Raw genomic sequence first — 18406 nt, 5'->3', positions numbered from 1 at the left:
CTTCAGTGAAGCCAGCGGACTGGCTACTTCTCCAGACACTGGCATGCTTTCTCCCCCTACTGCGGCTACAGAGGAGGGCAATTCCTATTCTATGGTGGTGAGAAAAGCAGTTGAGGTCCTGGACCTTGAGTTGCCTTTGGTGGCAGTCAGGGATAACTTTTTGACAGAGGTGCTTCAATCTGGAGCGTCCTCCTCAGAACACATGCTCCCTTTTAATAAGGACTTAACTGATGTCCTACTGGGTACATGGTCCAAACCCAGCACAGGGACTCCTGTGAACAGGACAATTCCCCACCACCCTGTTTCAGGGGACCAATGTTTTCTGATGCAACACCCACCCCTGAGAGCTTGGGTACCTAAGCCTCCACTTCCCTGGCTGCGTTCCCTTCTGCCTTCCCAGATAGGAAATCCAAAAGGCTGGATACACTTCTGAAGAAGATATTTTCTTCTGTCAGCCTAGCATTACAGGCTGTGATCACCATATGGCTTATCAGAGAGTAGTGCAAAGCATTTGTTGTACACACAGAGTGAAGAAATGAGGCACACACTCAAGGAATAACCCCAGGCCAACTGCTTTTATATAGCAAAAATATATTTTGTTACTTTATTACTACAACTAGAAGGTCTTTGTTACCAGTAAATACAATTGTAAATAGGTATCAAGCATATGTATCAAATGTACATTGTTTGGATTTTGCAGGTAAAGCAGTTTACGAGTAAGTAACACTTTTCAATTTCAAAAGTTGACACGTGCAAATTTTCATAGGAGTCAATAGAGTCTTGGAGGAGAAAAGTGTCAGCACAGTTAGCAGTAAGTAGACAACTTACAATTCCAGTCGTCGGGGGTTAGGGTGTCCACAGGTCAAAGTTTAGGTTGACTTCAAAGGTACACCACCAGCAACACATGGCCGACTGAGTGCAGCGGTCAAAGTTGGCGTTGAGTTTTCAATGGAATCCAAAGAGCAATAGAGGTGCTCAGTAGAAAACAGATTGCAGGTAAGTACCTGCAGTTCCAGGACACAGGCCTGGGGGGTTTAGGTCAGCACTAGGGAGGGGGGGAACATGTCCACATCAAACACACACCCTTAACGGAACAGTGCCTGCCGGGAGCAGGGTGCAGACACAGAGCTGCTCGCCCAATGCTTTTCAATGGGGGGACCACAGGGGTCACAAAGGATGCTGCAGGCTGGGTCCAGGGGGTCAGCTCTGGGATTCCAAAGGCTGGACAAGTAGGAGAGGCACCCGCTGGATGTTGCTGGACTGTTGGTCGGATTCCCCAAGGCCAGGGGGCTGTGGGTGCAGGGGTCTCCTTAGGCGTCGGGTGTCCACATCATGTCCAGTAAGGGTCAGGCGGGTCCTCTGGATTCAGGCTGCAGGCGTCATTGTGTTAGCCAGGAGGGGTAAACCCAGGGTGGACTTGAGGTCGGAATTGCCTGTGGACCTTCCCTGGACCAGCTACAGGGACTAGGGCCGTGGACATCAGGTGCACAGTGGACAGGGCTCACAGATCCAGGGCAGTTCTGGAGTCATTTTTGGAGGTTTCTTCTGGACAGGGCTGCTGTCCTCAGGAGTTCTTGGTCCTCTGCTGGGCAGGCAGTCCTTTGGGGGTTTGTAGAGGTTACTGGTCCTGCAGGATGGGCCGCCTTTTTGGAGCAGGAGTCTTGAAGCTGCAGACAGACCAGTAGGCCCGGGGCCAAGTCAGTTGTTGTCTGGAGTCTTCACCGCTAGGGGTTGGCATTGCAGTCCTTCTTTCTTCTTGAGGTCGCCAGGAATCTGGTGAGTAGGATTCAGGGGTGCCCCTGAATAGTAGCTTTAGGGGATTTACATTGTTCAGAGGGCAGTAGCCAATGATTACTGTCCCTGAGGGTGGCTACACCCTTCCTGTGCCCATTCTTATCCCTATTGGTCTCTTTCCTCCAAACTAAGATGGAGGATTTTGCAAGGATGGGGTCACTTCAGCTCTGGACACCTTAGAGATAGTCCTAGCTGCAGTGGTCATTCCTCCTTGTTTTACCTTAGTTTTCGGCCGGACCTGCATCCAAATGTGGGGCTTGGACCAACGGGTGGGCATCTCCACTAGCTGGAGAGCCCTGGGGCACTGTAACAGGAGGCCTGAGCCTTTGAGGCTCACCGCCATGTGCTGCAGTTCCTGTATGGGGGGAGGTGTGAAGCACCCCCATCCAGAGCAGGCTTTGTTCCTGGCCCCAGAGAGCAAAAAGGCTCTCACCCCATGGGGTGAGAAACTTATTTGTTAGTGGCAGGCTGGCACAGACTGGTCAGCCTTACACTAAAGGGTTGGCTAAAATACAGCGGGCATCTCTAAGATGCCTACTGTGTGCATTTTACAATAGATCTAACACTTGCATCAGTGTGGATTTATTGTGTTGAGAAGTATGATACCAAGCTTCCCAGTCTTCAGAGAAGACATTGTGGAGCTGTGGAGTTCGTAATGACAAACTCCCTGCTCATGTACTTAATATCACTGCACTTACAATGTCTAAGAATGGACTTAGGCACTGTAGGGGCATATTGCTCATGCAGCTATGCCCTCACCTGTGGTATAGTGCACCCTGCCTTAGAGCTGTAAGACCTGCTAGAGGGGTGACTTACTTATGCCACAGGCAGTGGTTTGTGGGCATGGTACCCTGCGAAGGGTCCCATGTCGACTTTGCCTTTTTCTCCCCTCCAACACACACAATCTGCCATGGCAGTGGGCATGTGTTTGGTGAGGGGTCCCTTAGGGTGGTACAATAAATGCTGCAGCCCTTAGGGACCTTCCCTCGTCATGGAGCCCTTGGTATCACTGTTACCTTTTACAAGGGACTTAGCTGTGTGCCAGGGGTGTGCCAATTGTGGAAACAATGGTACAGTTTAGGGAAAGAACACTGGTGAATGGACCTGGTTAGAAGGATTCCAGCACACACTCAGTCAAGTTAGCATCAATACCAGGCAAAAAGTGGGGGTACCCATGCCAAAAGGGGCCATTTCCTACAGCATCGGTCGACTTTGGGTCCATCGTTAGCGTTGTGGTCACTGAATATGATGTTACGGTCGTATATAAGCACCACCCCAGCGCACTGATGTCCGTGTCTTTTCACGACTTTCCATGCCAGAAGCATGGAGCCATGAAGAGCACAGACTCTGGTGCGCCAGAACTAGGACCCTGAAATGGAAGTCCCTGCCCCGAGGAATCAGTTTGCAGAGTGAGAAGGATGGTTGAGTTGGTAAGGGATCTGCAACTAGAATATGTTTCCACCAGATAAATAGTTACCAAAGGTAAGTAACTTGTTCAATTGATAGAGACTTCTAATTGCAGATTCCTTACCTTAGAAAAGATGCGCAAGCAATACCATCCCCGGAGGAGAGTCTGCAAACCAAGACCATACTAGGAAGTTCTGCAGGACTGAACAGGCAAAGTGCCCATCTCTTCGGACCTGGCTGTCGGGCAGTAGTGTGCCGTAAACGTGTGCAAGGGTGCCCACGTTGCTGCCTGGCAGATGTCCAGGAGTGGAACTCCGCATATTAATGCAGTGGTTGGAGCAGTTGCTCTGGTAAAATGAGCACGCAAGCCCAGCCTTGGGTTGCTCGTTAGCTAATGCGTAGCACATTTTAATGCAGAGGACCACCCAACTAGAGATGGTTCTCTTCTGCACTGCCCGACCTTTCTTCACACCCACATAACTCACAAAGAGTTGATCATCCACCCGGAACGCTTTAGTATGATCAAGATAGAATGCCAGCGGTCTTTTTGGGTCTAGACGGTGGAGTCTCTCCTCTTCCTTAGAAAGGTGTGGGGGTGCAGAAAAAAGTAGGCAAGGTGATTGACTGGCCAATGTGAAAGGGCATGACCTCTTTAGGCAGCACCACCTTGTCAGGGTGGATGGAGATGAAAGGTGGCTTCGAATGAAAGAGCATTCAGCTCACTCACGCTGCGGGCAGAGGTGATAGCTACAAGGAAGACTATTTTCAGAGTAAGCAGGTAAAGTAGGCAGTTGTGATGTGACTAAAAGGAAGTGAACATCAGATAGGTAAGAGCTAAGTTCAACTCCCATTGGTGCATTATGAACGGGGAAGGAGGAAAGCGATGGGTAAGACCCTTAAAAAATTGTCCAACAATGGTGTATGAAAGTACCCTCTTTTTGGCATGGTTACTCCCACTTTTTGCCTGACTTGAGTGTGTTTTAATTGTGTTCACTGAAACCCTGCTAACCAGGACCCCAGTGAATGTGCTCTTTTCCTGACATAGTACACCCCACAATTGGCATACTGGTGCCCCCCAAGTAAGTCCCTAGTATATGGTACCTAAGGAACCCAGGGCAGTCGGGCACCAGAGGTTCCCCCATGGGCTGCAGCATGTATTGTGCCACCCATCGGAGCCCATACAAAATGTGCCTGCAGGCCTGCCATTGCAGCCTGTGTGAAGTAGTGCATGCATCTTTCACTCCAGATATAAGTTTTGCCTTATATTATGGTCACTGCACTCTGACCCTGTAAGTCAACCCTAAGGTAGGCCCTTCAGCCCAACAGCAGGATGCGTGGTTTTAAGTGTAAGGGCGCCCATGCAGACTCCGTATCCTGAACACTGGTCAGCACAAGTTGTCCAGCTACATAATGGCTTCAATTGAACGTGCAAAACAGCAGACATTACACACTCTTTACGGAAGCAAACAGATCTAACCAAGACTCTCCTTACTGTTGAAAGAGACCTTGCGCCACCTCCGGATGGAAGCGCCATTGTAGATCGACCAGGCATTGATGGCTGAGTTTGTCTGCTCTGGCGTTCAGAGAGCCTGTCTGACGTTGAACCACCATGGATATGCCCTGATGTTCCAGTCATCTCCAGAGGCAGAGCCTCATGACAGAGGGTTTACGACACCACCCTCCCTGCTTGTTGCAGTACCACATGGCGGTGGTATTGTCTGTGAACACCTGCACCACTTTCCCTTTGAGAGAGGGAAGGAATGCTTTCAAATCTAGTCTGATCACACTGAGCTCCAAGACGCCTCTGATCTCTGCCTCTAGCATGTGGCCACCCCACCCAGGAGTGACGCATCTGTAACTACATTTAGAGTAAGAAGGATCTGCCACTGATCCAATCGTTGTTCAAAAGCCCTCACTGCAGATCATACACAGTCCCCTCTGAGATCTGGACCATGTCGGCGAGTTTCCCCTGATGATGCGCTCACTGGAAAGAGGAAGAGATTGAGGGACCAGAGGTCGATGATAAGGCAGAGGCCCTTGTCCTTTTTGGGCATCAGAAAGTAGCGGGAATAACAACAATGACCTACTTCTGGCTCCTAGCCATAACCTCCTTGTGGAGAAGTGCCAGGTGATCCCCTGTCATCTGATTCTAGGATGGTGGCATGGATGGAGAGGTAGTCTTGAAGGGGAGGGAGTAGCCCCTTCGTATTATTTGCAAAATCCACCTGTCTGACATGATGGTGTTTTAGCAGGGCCGGTGATGGTGAATCCTGCCGCCTGCTGGTCCCTGGTGGGGAAGCGCCAGACTAGAAAGGTTTGGAGGCTGCAGCTGAGTGGGGTCTGGGCGATGGACTGGCTGGACCAGTGGTTTCATGATCCACGTGGACGCTGGAACACACGTCCTCGGCCACGCAGAGGCTGAGCAGCATGCTCAGAGCACTGGCTGGCGGGGAATGGATATAGCTAGGCACCCCTTTTATAGCCACAAAATGGGCAAAAAGCAGGCTAAGAGGAGCGAGTGGCAGCAGCAAGGCCAAGGGACCGGGCGGTAGCCAGAGACTCCTTAAATCACTTGAGCGCCTAGTCTGCTGTGTGGAAAACATAATGAGATAGTATCAAATAGCAGTATAGGTAAAATGTGAAATTTAGAATTGTACTTTTACCCTCAGTCCACAGTAGAAAATAATGGGTCAACTCATGTGATCTTCCCTGCAGTCTTCCACAGAACCTCATCAGCCAACAAGAAAATTTCTCCTCAGCAGACTTCATATGTTATTTGAGGATCATGTAACAGAACAGTCCTGTAATATCAAGGGAACTCCCATCCCACGATATAATGTTATTACCAACTGCAGACCCAAAGCTGAAAAATGATATGGCATTTTATGAAACTAATGAACTTGTGGGACATCCCAAATATGTTTTCAACTCAAATGTACTATCTTATGAGTACCAGAATTACCTGTGAAATTTTGTGCTTTGAGGTGAAGATCATAGAGTTTATGAATGTAGCGGATGTACATCTCTTCCTTGTTCAATTCAGTTTTGTAAAAGTTCTGAAACAAAAATGTTTGAAACAGATGTTAAAGCATCAAACCTCAATGACCGATGAAGAAAAGACTACCAAAAAGTTCAACTACATTGTATCAAATGTTAGACGTGTGCATACCTTATTTAAACAAAAAGGTCAGACTGAATGATCCAACAGCCTGAAATAGGTGCATATTACTAGGTCTTTGACATAGAAAGTAACAGGAATGGGCTAATAAAGCACATTATTACTGTGACTTAGGGTCGTAGTACTTGCTCTTTCTCACTCACACCCTGTTGGGAACCCAACCCTGGAGCTTATAAATGGTGAGATACTGCCATTAAAATGTTGTTGCTTTAGAATCTGAACAGAATCCAAACATGCATTGATCATCAGTATTTTTTATGTCATGGTAAGAAGGATGAAAGGCAAATCGTAATAATGACTGTTGGGTAAGTGTTGTAAAGGAGGGAGCACAAGTACCAAGAATACATATGTTAATATTGAAAAAGTCGATGTTGATGTATACAATGATACATTCACATATAACAACAAAATGGTATCACTATTAGTGAATTCACCTGTCATCAACTCTCCATCAACCCAGACTCCAAAGTACGAAGTCAGGAAGGCTCTGAGACCTCAGTCAGAGGTTACTGACTGACAGATCAAAGGTGGGGCAGTATGCAGCCAACAGACAGACGTGCAAACAGGAAACTCAGATCCCAGATAGGCGCAGCAACACCACAATGGTCCCAGGAGATTGGCCCCAATAAAACACACCAGGGGCACATATTCACAAAACACCATAAAGTTAGATGCCACATGAAGTTAGGAACACACAGCCAATCATAGAGCAGCACATACAGTAACACACAGTGAACAAGCGTCACTCAGGCTGGATATCTGGACACATACTCGCTGGCCCACATTGCTCACATTGTTTTCATGCAAGGTTGTGGCCCACCTACATTTGTTATCAGGACCTTATTTATGAGTCCAAGACAATAGCTCACAGACTTTACCCTAAAAGGGATGTTGTAATTGTGTTACGATACCCAGAGAAATGTATAAAACAACACGCAGATCAATTGTACTTTGAGACAGTTCTCAGACTCTGTTTCTGTAACTGTTCTCACAGCAAATGAGAAAGCCTAGTGAGGTTTGCACAGTAGTTCTCAGAATAGACGGCTGGTTGGGAAACACCTGCTGACCATGTGCTAGGTCTTTGGTAGGTCGAGATCACCTGAATTGAAGATGCTATGATTCAAAGTGTTGTTTCAGCAGTGTGGTTTTGAGGTGCTTCTTGAACACAGTAATTGCTACTTGAAAAATCTGCTTGTCGTTCAGCGAGTTCATTGACCTTCAATGCACTTGACCATATTTAATCAATTTATCTTTTGGCTGGCTGATGGACCAGGAATGTATGGAAATCACTTTTCTGGGCAGGATGTGATGAGGTGCAGCTTTTTTGAGGTACAGGGGCTTTTAGTAAAAAATTACTTTGTAAACCTCACTAGGCTTTCTCATTTGCTGTACAACTAACATAATACACTCACCTATATTTTTAAGTGTTGACAGATCTCAGACTATTGTTGAGGAGGATTTCACTGTAACATGTCCATGTTTACTGACTGCTTCTAAAAGCAGAAGTGTTAAGTCTACGAGTTGACCATACCATGTGGCTCTTTACTTCTCTACCATTGTGATGAAGGAATATGCTAATATGTATAAAGCAATTAATTACATATATAAATATATATTGTTCTTTCCTTTATTCTAAGTGTTTTGCTGGGTTTCCTTCTCAATCATCACGTTTCCACTATATTTTGAATAATACACAGGAGATTACTGATTCAGTGCTTGACAAGTAGCTAGTTATGGACCTTGTTGGTACATGTGATATTACAGAACATCTTCAGAACCAAACACACATTAGCTATTTTTGTTGGACTTTGACGTTCGATTAGATGTTGCAGCAAACCAGTTTTAATAAAACCAGTGAGATGGATTTAGTCTATGTATTGATAAGAACAATGCGAGTACTGGCCTCAGTATGTTGATTTCGGAAAAAAGTTTCCTAAACATTTGATTTTACTTTACCTCTGGGCTCAGAAAAGCTTTGTGTCAGGAATGATACTCTGGAGCTCCAAATTTGCCAAATGGTGATGGTATCTATCATTGGGTTTAAAGGCGTGCAAGCTGGACTTTGTAGCTATTTCTTCAATTATATGACCATGTCTGCTTTAAACCATTGTGGTAGTGGTAATTAACTTTCACCCAAGAGGGGGAGATCACTGATGAACAATAGGTGGCAATGATGGACCCATAACCTACCATTCTAGTGAATGAAAATATTGATCGCATTTGTATTTAATGAGTACCATAACTTACCATTCTAGTGAATGAAAATATTGATCGCATTTGTATTTAATGAGTGTGAGTGGAGTCAACGGAATAATTCCATTACAGAACCAAACAAGTTAGTATGGCCAACTACTGCAGTTGCTTCAGTAGGATTGTGTGATGCTGTTAGACATTCTTTCTTGTTTTCAGCTATCAGCGATAACAAAGACACAAAGCATACGCTATAGATATGATTGCTCGAAAATACAGCAATATTGTGAAAAGCTTAAAATAAATGGGCAACTGATACGGAATAATTATTACAGATATAATTCATGTTAATAAGGATGCTACAATTTTGTTTTTTTGATATAATAGTTACAGCAATATTATTTTCATAAAGAAGGTATACCAACTACACCCAGCGGTCTTAAGGGTAAACCCTTATTTAGTATACATATGAATAACAGACCTTTATAAAGTGTTATCAAGAAGGGGTTACTATTGTGTCCAGCAGTAATTGTGCAAACGACAAAATACAGGAGGCATAAAATATCAGTGCCACATCAGTCTCACAACAAAGGGTAAGTGTTATCAACCACTTCTTGCACATAGAAATCAGCTTGGTGCACAAAATAAGTAAAATGCAAGGGAGTTTCTCTACTCCAGAAATTATACTCATAATACCCATTACTTTACTCCACTGTACGCCACTTCTATATATAATATCAAATAAGAAGTATGAAAAGTATAAATCTAAGATAAAGAGTGCATCTGACTTCAGGTTGGATCATATTTAAATAGGGCTCATAAGCCACATTATACTATGTAAGCAATATTATATTATGTGGCTTCTCCTAGCTGTTCCAAGTTTGTTTATTTTTGTTTCAAAGGAAATGAGGTGGTGTTAGACCTGTCAGCTTTAGGGTGGTCTTCACCCAAGCATTTTGCCTTCTTCCTCCATTTTTCATGATCTCGTTTTGGCTGGTACTAGGACTCTGCGTGATTTACTGCTGCTAACCGGTGCTAAAGTGCTTGTGCTCTCTTCCCTTAACATAGTAAAACTGGTTCTATTTCAATTGCCATATTTAATTTACATATAAATCCCTAGTGAAGTGGTACTACAGGTGCCCAGGGCCTGAAAATGTATTGCTACTAGTGGGCCTGCAGCACTTATTGTGCCACCTACTTAAGTAGCACTTTAACCATGCCTTAGGCCTTCCATTCCAGAGCCCATCCGTAGTGTTAAATTGCCATGTCGGCCTGGAAAAATAAACCTTTTGCCAGGCCTAAACCTTCCTTTTTTGGACAAATGTCACCCCTAGGGAAGGCCCGGAGGGCATGGTGCAATAAATGTAAAAAACAGTACATGTACTTTAAGGTTTACATGTCCTTGTTGTGAAAAACCCTCAAATTCAGTACTCAAGGCCTATCTCATCCATAGGATAACATTCTGATTACCTTATTACATTTTCAGTCTGTCGAATTCATTATCTGGTAGAGACATATTCTAGTTGCAGATAACTTACCTTAGAATTTCCCCCAGGAGTCAGTGTGGATCCAGAGAATTTTCTGGAGCTGTATCCCTGCCATTAGGTGGCATTGCTCGGCTCTGCATTCGTCATAGGCGCTGTGCGCCCTGGATATGACATCGCAGGACCTATGTAGGTGCCACCCCAGAGTGCTGACGTCAGTTTCTTGTCACAACTTTCCACACCAGAAGCACGGAGCCATGAAGAACACGGCCTAATAGTGCATCAGAACTAGGGCCCTGAAAAGGAAGTCCCTGTCACTAGAAAGCAGCTCGCAGAGCGGGGAGGATGAGTGGGTTGGTAAGGAATATGCAACTAGAATGTCTCCACCAGACAATGCATTACCAAAGGTAAATAACTTGTTCGTCAGATAAAGACTTCTAGTTACAGATTTCTTACCTTAGAATAAATACCCATCTATCCGGCAAACAGGTGCACTCATATAAGCCCCTAGTATATGGTACTTAGGTACCCAGGGCATTGGTACACCAGGGAGGGGTCCCCCATGGGCTGCAGCACGTAGTGTGTCACCCATGGGAGCCCATGCAAACTGTGTCTGCAGGCCTGCCATTGGAGCCTGGGTGAAGTGGTGCATGCACCCTTTTGCCACCAAACCTGGTCATTGCACTTATACATTATAAGTCACCCTTCTGGTAGGCCCTTCAGGCCAAGGTGCATGTCTCTAAGTGTGAGGGTACCCCTGCACGAGCAGGGTGCCCCTCCAGACCCCAGGCCAATTCTTAGGCTCTGTAAGTATGGGGAAGCCATCTTTAGGTATGTAGTGGACATTGGTCAACACGCTTGGTCCAACTACATAATGGCTTCTCCGAACCTAGGCATGTTTGGTATCAAACATGTTGGACTAATGCAACTCCACCGATTCCAGTGCTAGTTGCATTATACCATATACTCTGGGGGCTCCCTAGGGGATCCCTCAGTCCTGCCTGTGCAGCCTTATGGGCTCTAGTTGCCAGCCCATGTTGCTGCTGATCCCAGACACTGTTCTGGCCTCCTGCGGGTGAGCCAGGCTCAGGCCGGAGAGGCAGAACAAAGGATTTCCTGCAAGGGAGAGGTGTGACCACCTCCCCCTGTGTATTAGGTGTCTAAGGGCTGGGGTGGGGTGCCTCTGAGCACCACCAAACTGCCTTCAATGGCACTTTTGGTGCCCTCCTTGCATAATCTGGTTTGCACCAGTTTAGTAACCCCAGGTTCCAGCTCTGGCGCGAAACTACACCAAGAACTGGGGAGTGACCACCCCTTGTCCAGCTCCTCCACTAGAGAGGTGCACAGAGCTCTGCCAGGTGGCCACTCGATTCTGCCATCTTGAAAACAGGATGGCCAGAGGTCCCTGGGAGCATTTGACTGGTTAGGCCAGGTAAATGACGTGCCACACCCCCTCTGATAGGCGGGTCACTTCAGAGAGTGACCAATCCCCTTTATTGTTACTTAAGGGATACCCCCCTGGGTGGGTCCTCAGGTTTGTCAAGCAAGGCTCTCCAAGGAACTCTCCATAAGATATCTTCTGCTCCTGGCCTCTGGAACCACTACTGGTTTGCTTTGGAACCAAACAAATCTGCTTCTAGTGGGAAGGCCCCCATTGCAACATTGTTTCTATGGATCCTGCAAGAATTCTGCAACATCCGAGGCTGTGTATCCTCCAAGGCCACAAGGACTCTGTTTGCACCTGGAAGCACAAAGGAATCTCCCTTGGCTTGAAGGAGTCACTCCCCTGCATCCTCAGGCACCTCAAGACAACGTCGACCAATTTGTGGGGTCTGCTGTCCCAAGGACATCTGAAGATCCTGTTTCACAGGTGGAGAGTCTGTGGCCTCCTCTGGGTCCTGCTTGTCTTCTAACCAACTTGGGAGACTCTGGGCCCCTACTCCTGCCACTGGACTGGAACGCAGGTGCACCACAACTGTTGCACTTGCCAAGGCTTGTTGACTCCAGGAGATTTTCAGGAACCAAGAAGCTCCGGCCTCCAGCACTCAGCAACTCGGAGATCAGCCCCTCTCCTGTGACGTGGGACTTCTGTTTTGTTGTGCTGGTAAGGACTCCTTGTGACTCCCTGTGTCCTTCGCCTGTGGGTCACTTGTCTGGGCTCCATCAACTTCCACTGGCCTTCCTGCATGCTGAGGGACAGCCCTTACTCCCCCTCAAGGGTAGAGTCTCCCAGATGTTGCTGGTCCCCAAAACTTTGCAAATCCTTCTGCAGCTCCTGCTTGCATTTGCCAGTGCTTGTTGGTGACCTGGCTGGTCACTGACCTTCTTGCAATCCGGCGACCGTCATGGGACAGCTCATAGGTGACTCCTGGGATTTTGTGCAGCTCCTGGACCCTGCAGCTGGACTTCTTCTTCCACCGACTTGCAGGAACTTCACCTTCAGGAGGGTGGGCATTGCCACATGCAGCACCTGGGTACCTCCAAGGGTGCTGGACTCTGTCCCCTTCCTTTGCAGGCCCTCCACATCCAGAATCTGTCTGCGGGTTCCACCAGCCTTGTCCACAGGTTGTGACAGAAGCTGAACAATCCGAGGCATCCACTGACCTCAGAGAGAGCTCTGTTCTCCCCTCTGCATCCGGGTCCTTGGGTGTAGGTACTCCGCCTTCTGGATATCCTGGAGGGGGGCCTCTCCAATCTTCCTATTGTCTGCTGGTTTCCTCGGGGTCAACTGGGAAGGTCCTGAATCCCGCAAGCGCCAACCACAACTCACTGTGTTTGCCTATGGACAACTGGGTCGGTAACTACCTTGCACCTGGTTGCCGGGGACACTTACAGTACTTAACTCTGGTGTTTCTATCTTCCCCAGCCCCTAGCCAACTGCCACACTTACCATGGTATGGTTCCCTTTCTCACATTCCAGTTTTTTTAGTATATGGTTTGGCCCTCCCAAAGGCTCCTCTGTATTTTTATGCTATTTCTGATGGCTATTTTGTGTACATATTGTGTGTAGATATCTCCGAAGGGAGATATACAAATGCTAGTTTTAGTAGTAGTGCTGCAATAAGGTAGCCTTTATTTTTGCAACACTTGTGTGGTTCTTTCTTGTGAATGAGTTAGTGTCTGACCACTGTGGTACTGTAAGTGCTTTACATTCCTCCTGGATAAGCTTCAGCTGCTCACCTCAGCTTCCTCTAGAGTTTTTGCTCTCTGGCATCTATTCACTATCACTAAGGGTTGCCTGGACTCAGTATAGGGTGCCACACCATAGGTGTTTACCATATACTGAGCCAGCCTCCTACAAACACAAAAGGAAGGTTAGGTGTGCCTGGGTAGACCATCACTGGTAGGAAGGGAGAGCTGGGCACAGCCTCACACCTGAATGGAACTGGTCCTGCCTCCAGACAAAGGGTTGCCTACCCCTTATAGTTAGTGTGGAGCCAGGCAGGGAAGGCAGGATGCCTGGGTACTTCAAAGGGAAACCTCTAGTCGCTTCTCCCCGACTTCAAAGGCACAGGTGGGAATACATACTGGACTTTAGACACCAACTCTTCAGTACACTTTTGGACCTGCGTATGCTCTGCCAGGAAGAAAGACTGCTGTGCTGATGGATTCCTGCCTTGTTGTGCTGACCTGATACCTGCTGCACTCTTGCCTGGATGAGAAGGACTGGACCTGCATCTCTTGAACCCAGGGTGTCTCTAAGGGCTAGTTGGCTGGCCTCCTGATCTGAAGCCTCACGGACATTACAGACTCCCAACAATCTTGCATATGCAGCTGGACTCTGACATCTTTGAGTCTGCCCTGCCATATGGTGCCTCTCCAGTCCCAGAATGTGCTTAAGATGCTTTACCAGACTCTGTGGATCCAGCAGAATTTGAGCATATCCTGTGCTGAAAGGCGCAACCCTGGGCAGAACCGACGCATCTCCACTGCTGCGTGGAATGGACCCACGCAAAGACTCCATTGCAGCCACCGGCATCGCCTCTAGCACCGCCACTGCGCAATGCATCCTTGGTGCAGGCTATCGCATCTCTTGTTGACTGAAGCCTTGACAACAACTTGGGGACTCCACATCGCAGCTCCTTGGAACCAACGCATCGCTCTGACTGAGCGAAGCATCCCCAACTTAGCATCACAGGCCTCATCTCCAGAACTCTTGATGTCGGCACAACAGGATCTCGTACCACAACCTTGCTGCATCTCGGAACAGACACATCATTGACGCAGATCCATGCAACACTGCACAAACCAGGATTTAAGGTACTCTGGTCTGCGGTCCCAACTGGGTCCCTGTAAATGGCCTGGGCCCCATCGCAGTCAGCCTGAACTTGTGACTTTGACCCGGTACAGCACAACCAGATACCCACAGTTGCCACTTTATGCCTTTCAGCAATATTTTCCCCAAATATTTCAAAATTCAATATGTCCGGTTCTACTAATTGCATTTTAGTAATTTTGGTCTTGTTTAGTTTATAAAAATAACTCTATTTTTCTGATATTGTAGTGGGCTCCTGTTGTGGTTTGTTTTCACTGTGGTACTGTTGCAAGTCCTGCACATATACTTTACACACTCATTGAGTTAAGCCTAACTGCTCTTTGCCAAGCTACCCGAGCGTTAAGCACATGTTAGTTTAGGTTTTGCTTGTGACTTCCCCCTGAGAATAACTGTGGTTGCTACATGAGAAGGGTTTCACCCCCTCAAACAGTAACCCAATTTCTTACAGGTGGTATTTACAAAGTTGTTGCACAAAGAATGATAAGTTCTTCTGGGCACAGAGTTGGTGATCTAGTAGCAGTATGCAGCACAAAATGGTGTTTGTCAGTGTAGTACTCAATGGTCATTCAGGCCTGAGCAAACCTACTGAAAAGGGTATGGCATCAAAAAAGGTGTGTCGGCCCATCAAAGTGGCATTTTTCAGCTCCAATAATTAGTGAAAAAAATAATTATTGAGTAAAATTAATCCTTCTTATTCTCACTAGTTTCTGAATGTTCTCCTGTTTTGTTGCATACTGGAAAGCAATAAATAACCACTTTCAGGACTCTGAGTTTGGGGAGGGGGGCAGCAGTGCGGATTAACAATCAAACCTATTACTAATGTTCCAGTGTGTTACACTTATCCCCATTTCTATAAATTAGTAATCTAGTGAATCAAATCCACGACAACTCCACTTCCAGACTTCTGGAAACGTTATTCATATGGACCAAGCGACTCAAGAAACCTAAAACCAAGGACCAATGTGGGAATCAGTTACTAGAGGAAGCACGAATAGCTCATAAATATAACAGGTTTCACTAGTGTCAAAGTGATGAACAGTATACCATTGTTATGCCCTGTTCGGATGAATGGTATTTAATGCAGTATCAATACTGTGGCTTTCATTATGTCTTGTCTGCTCACACAGGCACAATGCTGCAGAAGTTAGACGTTGGCCCCACTAGAGTAAACTATATTCTTTAGGAACTGATTGGTTTTACTGTAGAAGATTTTTTAGTAAATGAACAGGGATAAGAACAAACACAAATCACAATAGTTTACTGTGCACTGAAAACTAATAAGGAAGAAAGATTAATTAACAAAAGTACAGAGAAATAAAACAAAACGGATCTTCCCATCTTCATTTTCCTCAAATCGGCTCTCAGGTTTAAACTAAAAATCGGAGAATACAGAAAAATCAACAAGTGCAAAAATCAAATACAGTGTCCAAGTATTACACTGCACCATGGTGCAATCAAGCACTTGGAGCTCTTAATGGTATGAAAAAGTTGAAATCACAAAGGCAGAAAACTGCCTATTAAAAGTATGGCTTCACAAGCGGAGACAACCATCTACAAGAAGCCTTTATTGAAGAGGAAGAATGCTACCAGAGCAGTAGAATAAAATAGGCAATGTAAACTAAGAATCTTCTTCAGAAATGTGAACTTCTTTAGCAGCCCAATTTGCATCTTTGCATTATACAACATAGGCCAGATTCCTGATTTTCTTTAATGAAAGAATTGTAATGCGGAGAATGAAGCCCATGCTGGATGAACAGTCTGATTTTATTCTATTAACCATCAATATTTCTCAATTCTATTCTGTAGATAAAAGTACCACTTCTGTACAGCGTGCAAACTGCTGCCCTGACAGCCGTGCACATGGTTACTTATCAAACAACTGAAACCTATACTCATCATCAAATTTCTCCCTGGTCACTATTAATATTGATTGTCGGGGAAAGAGCCTAGTCAGATTAAGTAAAACCATATTTCCATCCTCAGTACCCCATCCCTTGAGAAACAGGAGATTTACCTCTGGGCTTTTTCCAATTATTGGGTCATTACTACCATATTAGAGAATATTCTGGTGTAACAATCTCATACACTTGTCACGTTATCTGATGTATTATATCCTCTGTTTTCTGCCTGAAACACAATACACAGCTGTACTCCATGCAGCACATAGTAGCTGTCTCTTTCTAGAAAGTTTAAAAGTGAGCATATATTTGCATCAAAGCCATGTGGAGCTGTTTCACTTGTAACCACTCAGTTATACACCAAAGACGTTTGTAGATCTTTGGTTTTAAAAAGACATGTGATGGCAATAAGATCCAATGAAGTAAACACTGCAAGAGTGTCCTCTTGGACATAGATGCCATTTTAAAATTGTGTTACCCTATTTTTTATATATACCTATAATGATATGTGAATTTTGACCACTGACTCCACGTTGCACTTAGCCTAGCACTACACTGTCACATTAGTGACCACCAGCTTCATTTTGCCTGTTGACTTTATCTTAACATTAGACACTGCTACGTTAAAAGCTGCAAGAAGTTTTCCAAATTGTACAATGTGCACATGATTTTATTCTTTGTGTTTTTTCCCCACCAAGGGTGTAGGCTGCTAAGAATGTACTCAGAATTTTGAATTGGTACCTTGGGATTGTGGCCACGTCCCAACATGCTATTTTCAAAGCAGGCCTAAAGGAATCAGCATTTTTTTAATAAATAAATTTCTGCAGGGAGAGAGAAGTTCTAGACTTTTCCTTTCTTGTTTATTCAAAGTATAACAGGCTGAGGCCAGATGGACCGGAGACAGAGAGTGTTTGCAGATCTCAGGCATGTGCAGGACACTGGAGTGTGCCATCCTTCACATGAGGATAATTGATCTCTCTCTCCTTGATCGATTCTGGGATCTGGCAATCTGAGGAAACAGTGATGCCCTTTTCTTATGGTGATGCATATTTTTTTAAATCATTATTTGCTTTGCATTATAATCTAGATACATATATTTGCTGTGTATATTGCAGTGGAGAATCATTTGTATATTCTTTCATTTCATTGCTCTGACCATTTTTGAACGTGTGTTTACAGCATGCTAATCTACTTTTAGGAATCTTGCGTAGTGAAATAATAACTGTCTTCTTTGGACTAAGATGCACATTCCAGAGATTTTTGTCAGTGCATGAGTGTTTCAGCTTGGTCATTAGTAAAGCAAAACAACACGTAATACTTTTCTGGTAACCAAATGCGCTTTAATCTTTAAAGGAAAGTTAAAGTTTTGTTTTCAACCTCATTCGAGTTCCTTAAGTGAGATCAATAGTCAATATATACCGGTATGTCTTGCCTTTTGTTGCTCACAGAGCTGGACCTCCCTTGCTGGACACATAGCTGTGAACTTCAGGCTCAACAACATTAATGCCCTGGGATTAGGACTGCTGAAACATATACTTTTCTTCTGGAATAAAACCTTTTAAAACATGCGCTAAGGTAATTTTTGATCTAATGAACTGTCCCCATGGGGCTGCATCCTTGTGTGCATCCTGTTTACCAAAACTTTATTTTTCAAATAAATGTACTAATAATGTTGTAGCATTATCTAATGATCTAACGGCAGATGCCACTGCATATGGAACATCCAATGGTATCTTCTGACATTTTTGGATACTGTTTACCCCTCAAGGAGATAGAAGTTCATTTGGCAATGTAAAGGGAGGAAGGAGGTTTTTTTTTTTTTTAAGTCGTAGGCTCAGAGACCTACATTCAAGGTCCAAGACCGTTTGTCAGGGTCGTGATAATTCTTTTTTATATTACCTTCTGAAGTCTTATTCTAGTCTGCCTCCTTTTGAATTTCGCTAGCTCATCCCAACCCTCCAATAGCTAAAATCAAATACATTTCTACAACACGCACTTGGACACCTATGCTAACTTCCAAAAAAAGTAATCAACATGGTAAAATCCAAAAATACTCTTCCGTTGGTCCGATGGCACATTTCAGAAATACAATAGTTGATTTAGGGTTCAAATGAGAACGTCAGAAAATTATTAGTAGCAGGAATGTCTTGAAAAGTAATCTAAAAGATAAAATATAATA

General features: G+C 45.2%; 1 protein-coding gene across 2 annotated transcripts in view; it reads right to left on the bottom strand.

Annotated features, from left to right (window-relative positions):
* The window catches only part of DOCK4 (dedicator of cytokinesis 4), a 1300588-nt gene that overhangs the window by 165870 nt on the left and 1116312 nt on the right, over positions 1 to 18406 (bottom strand). For both annotated transcript variants that reach the window (XM_069228963.1, XM_069228964.1), the window contains one exon: positions 6164 to 6257. In XM_069228963.1, coding sequence (XP_069085064.1) covers positions 6164 to 6257 — 94 coding nt within the window. The remainder of the gene's footprint in view (positions 1 to 6163; positions 6258 to 18406) is intronic.

The sequence above is a fragment of the Pleurodeles waltl genome, chromosome 4_1 (assembly GCF_031143425.1).
Source record: "Pleurodeles waltl isolate 20211129_DDA chromosome 4_1, aPleWal1.hap1.20221129, whole genome shotgun sequence".
In the NCBI taxonomy this organism is placed as follows: Eukaryota; Metazoa; Chordata; class Amphibia; order Caudata; family Salamandridae; genus Pleurodeles; species Pleurodeles waltl.
Note: the sequence above shows the minus strand (reverse complement) of the source record. Positions and strands in the feature narration are given on the sequence as shown.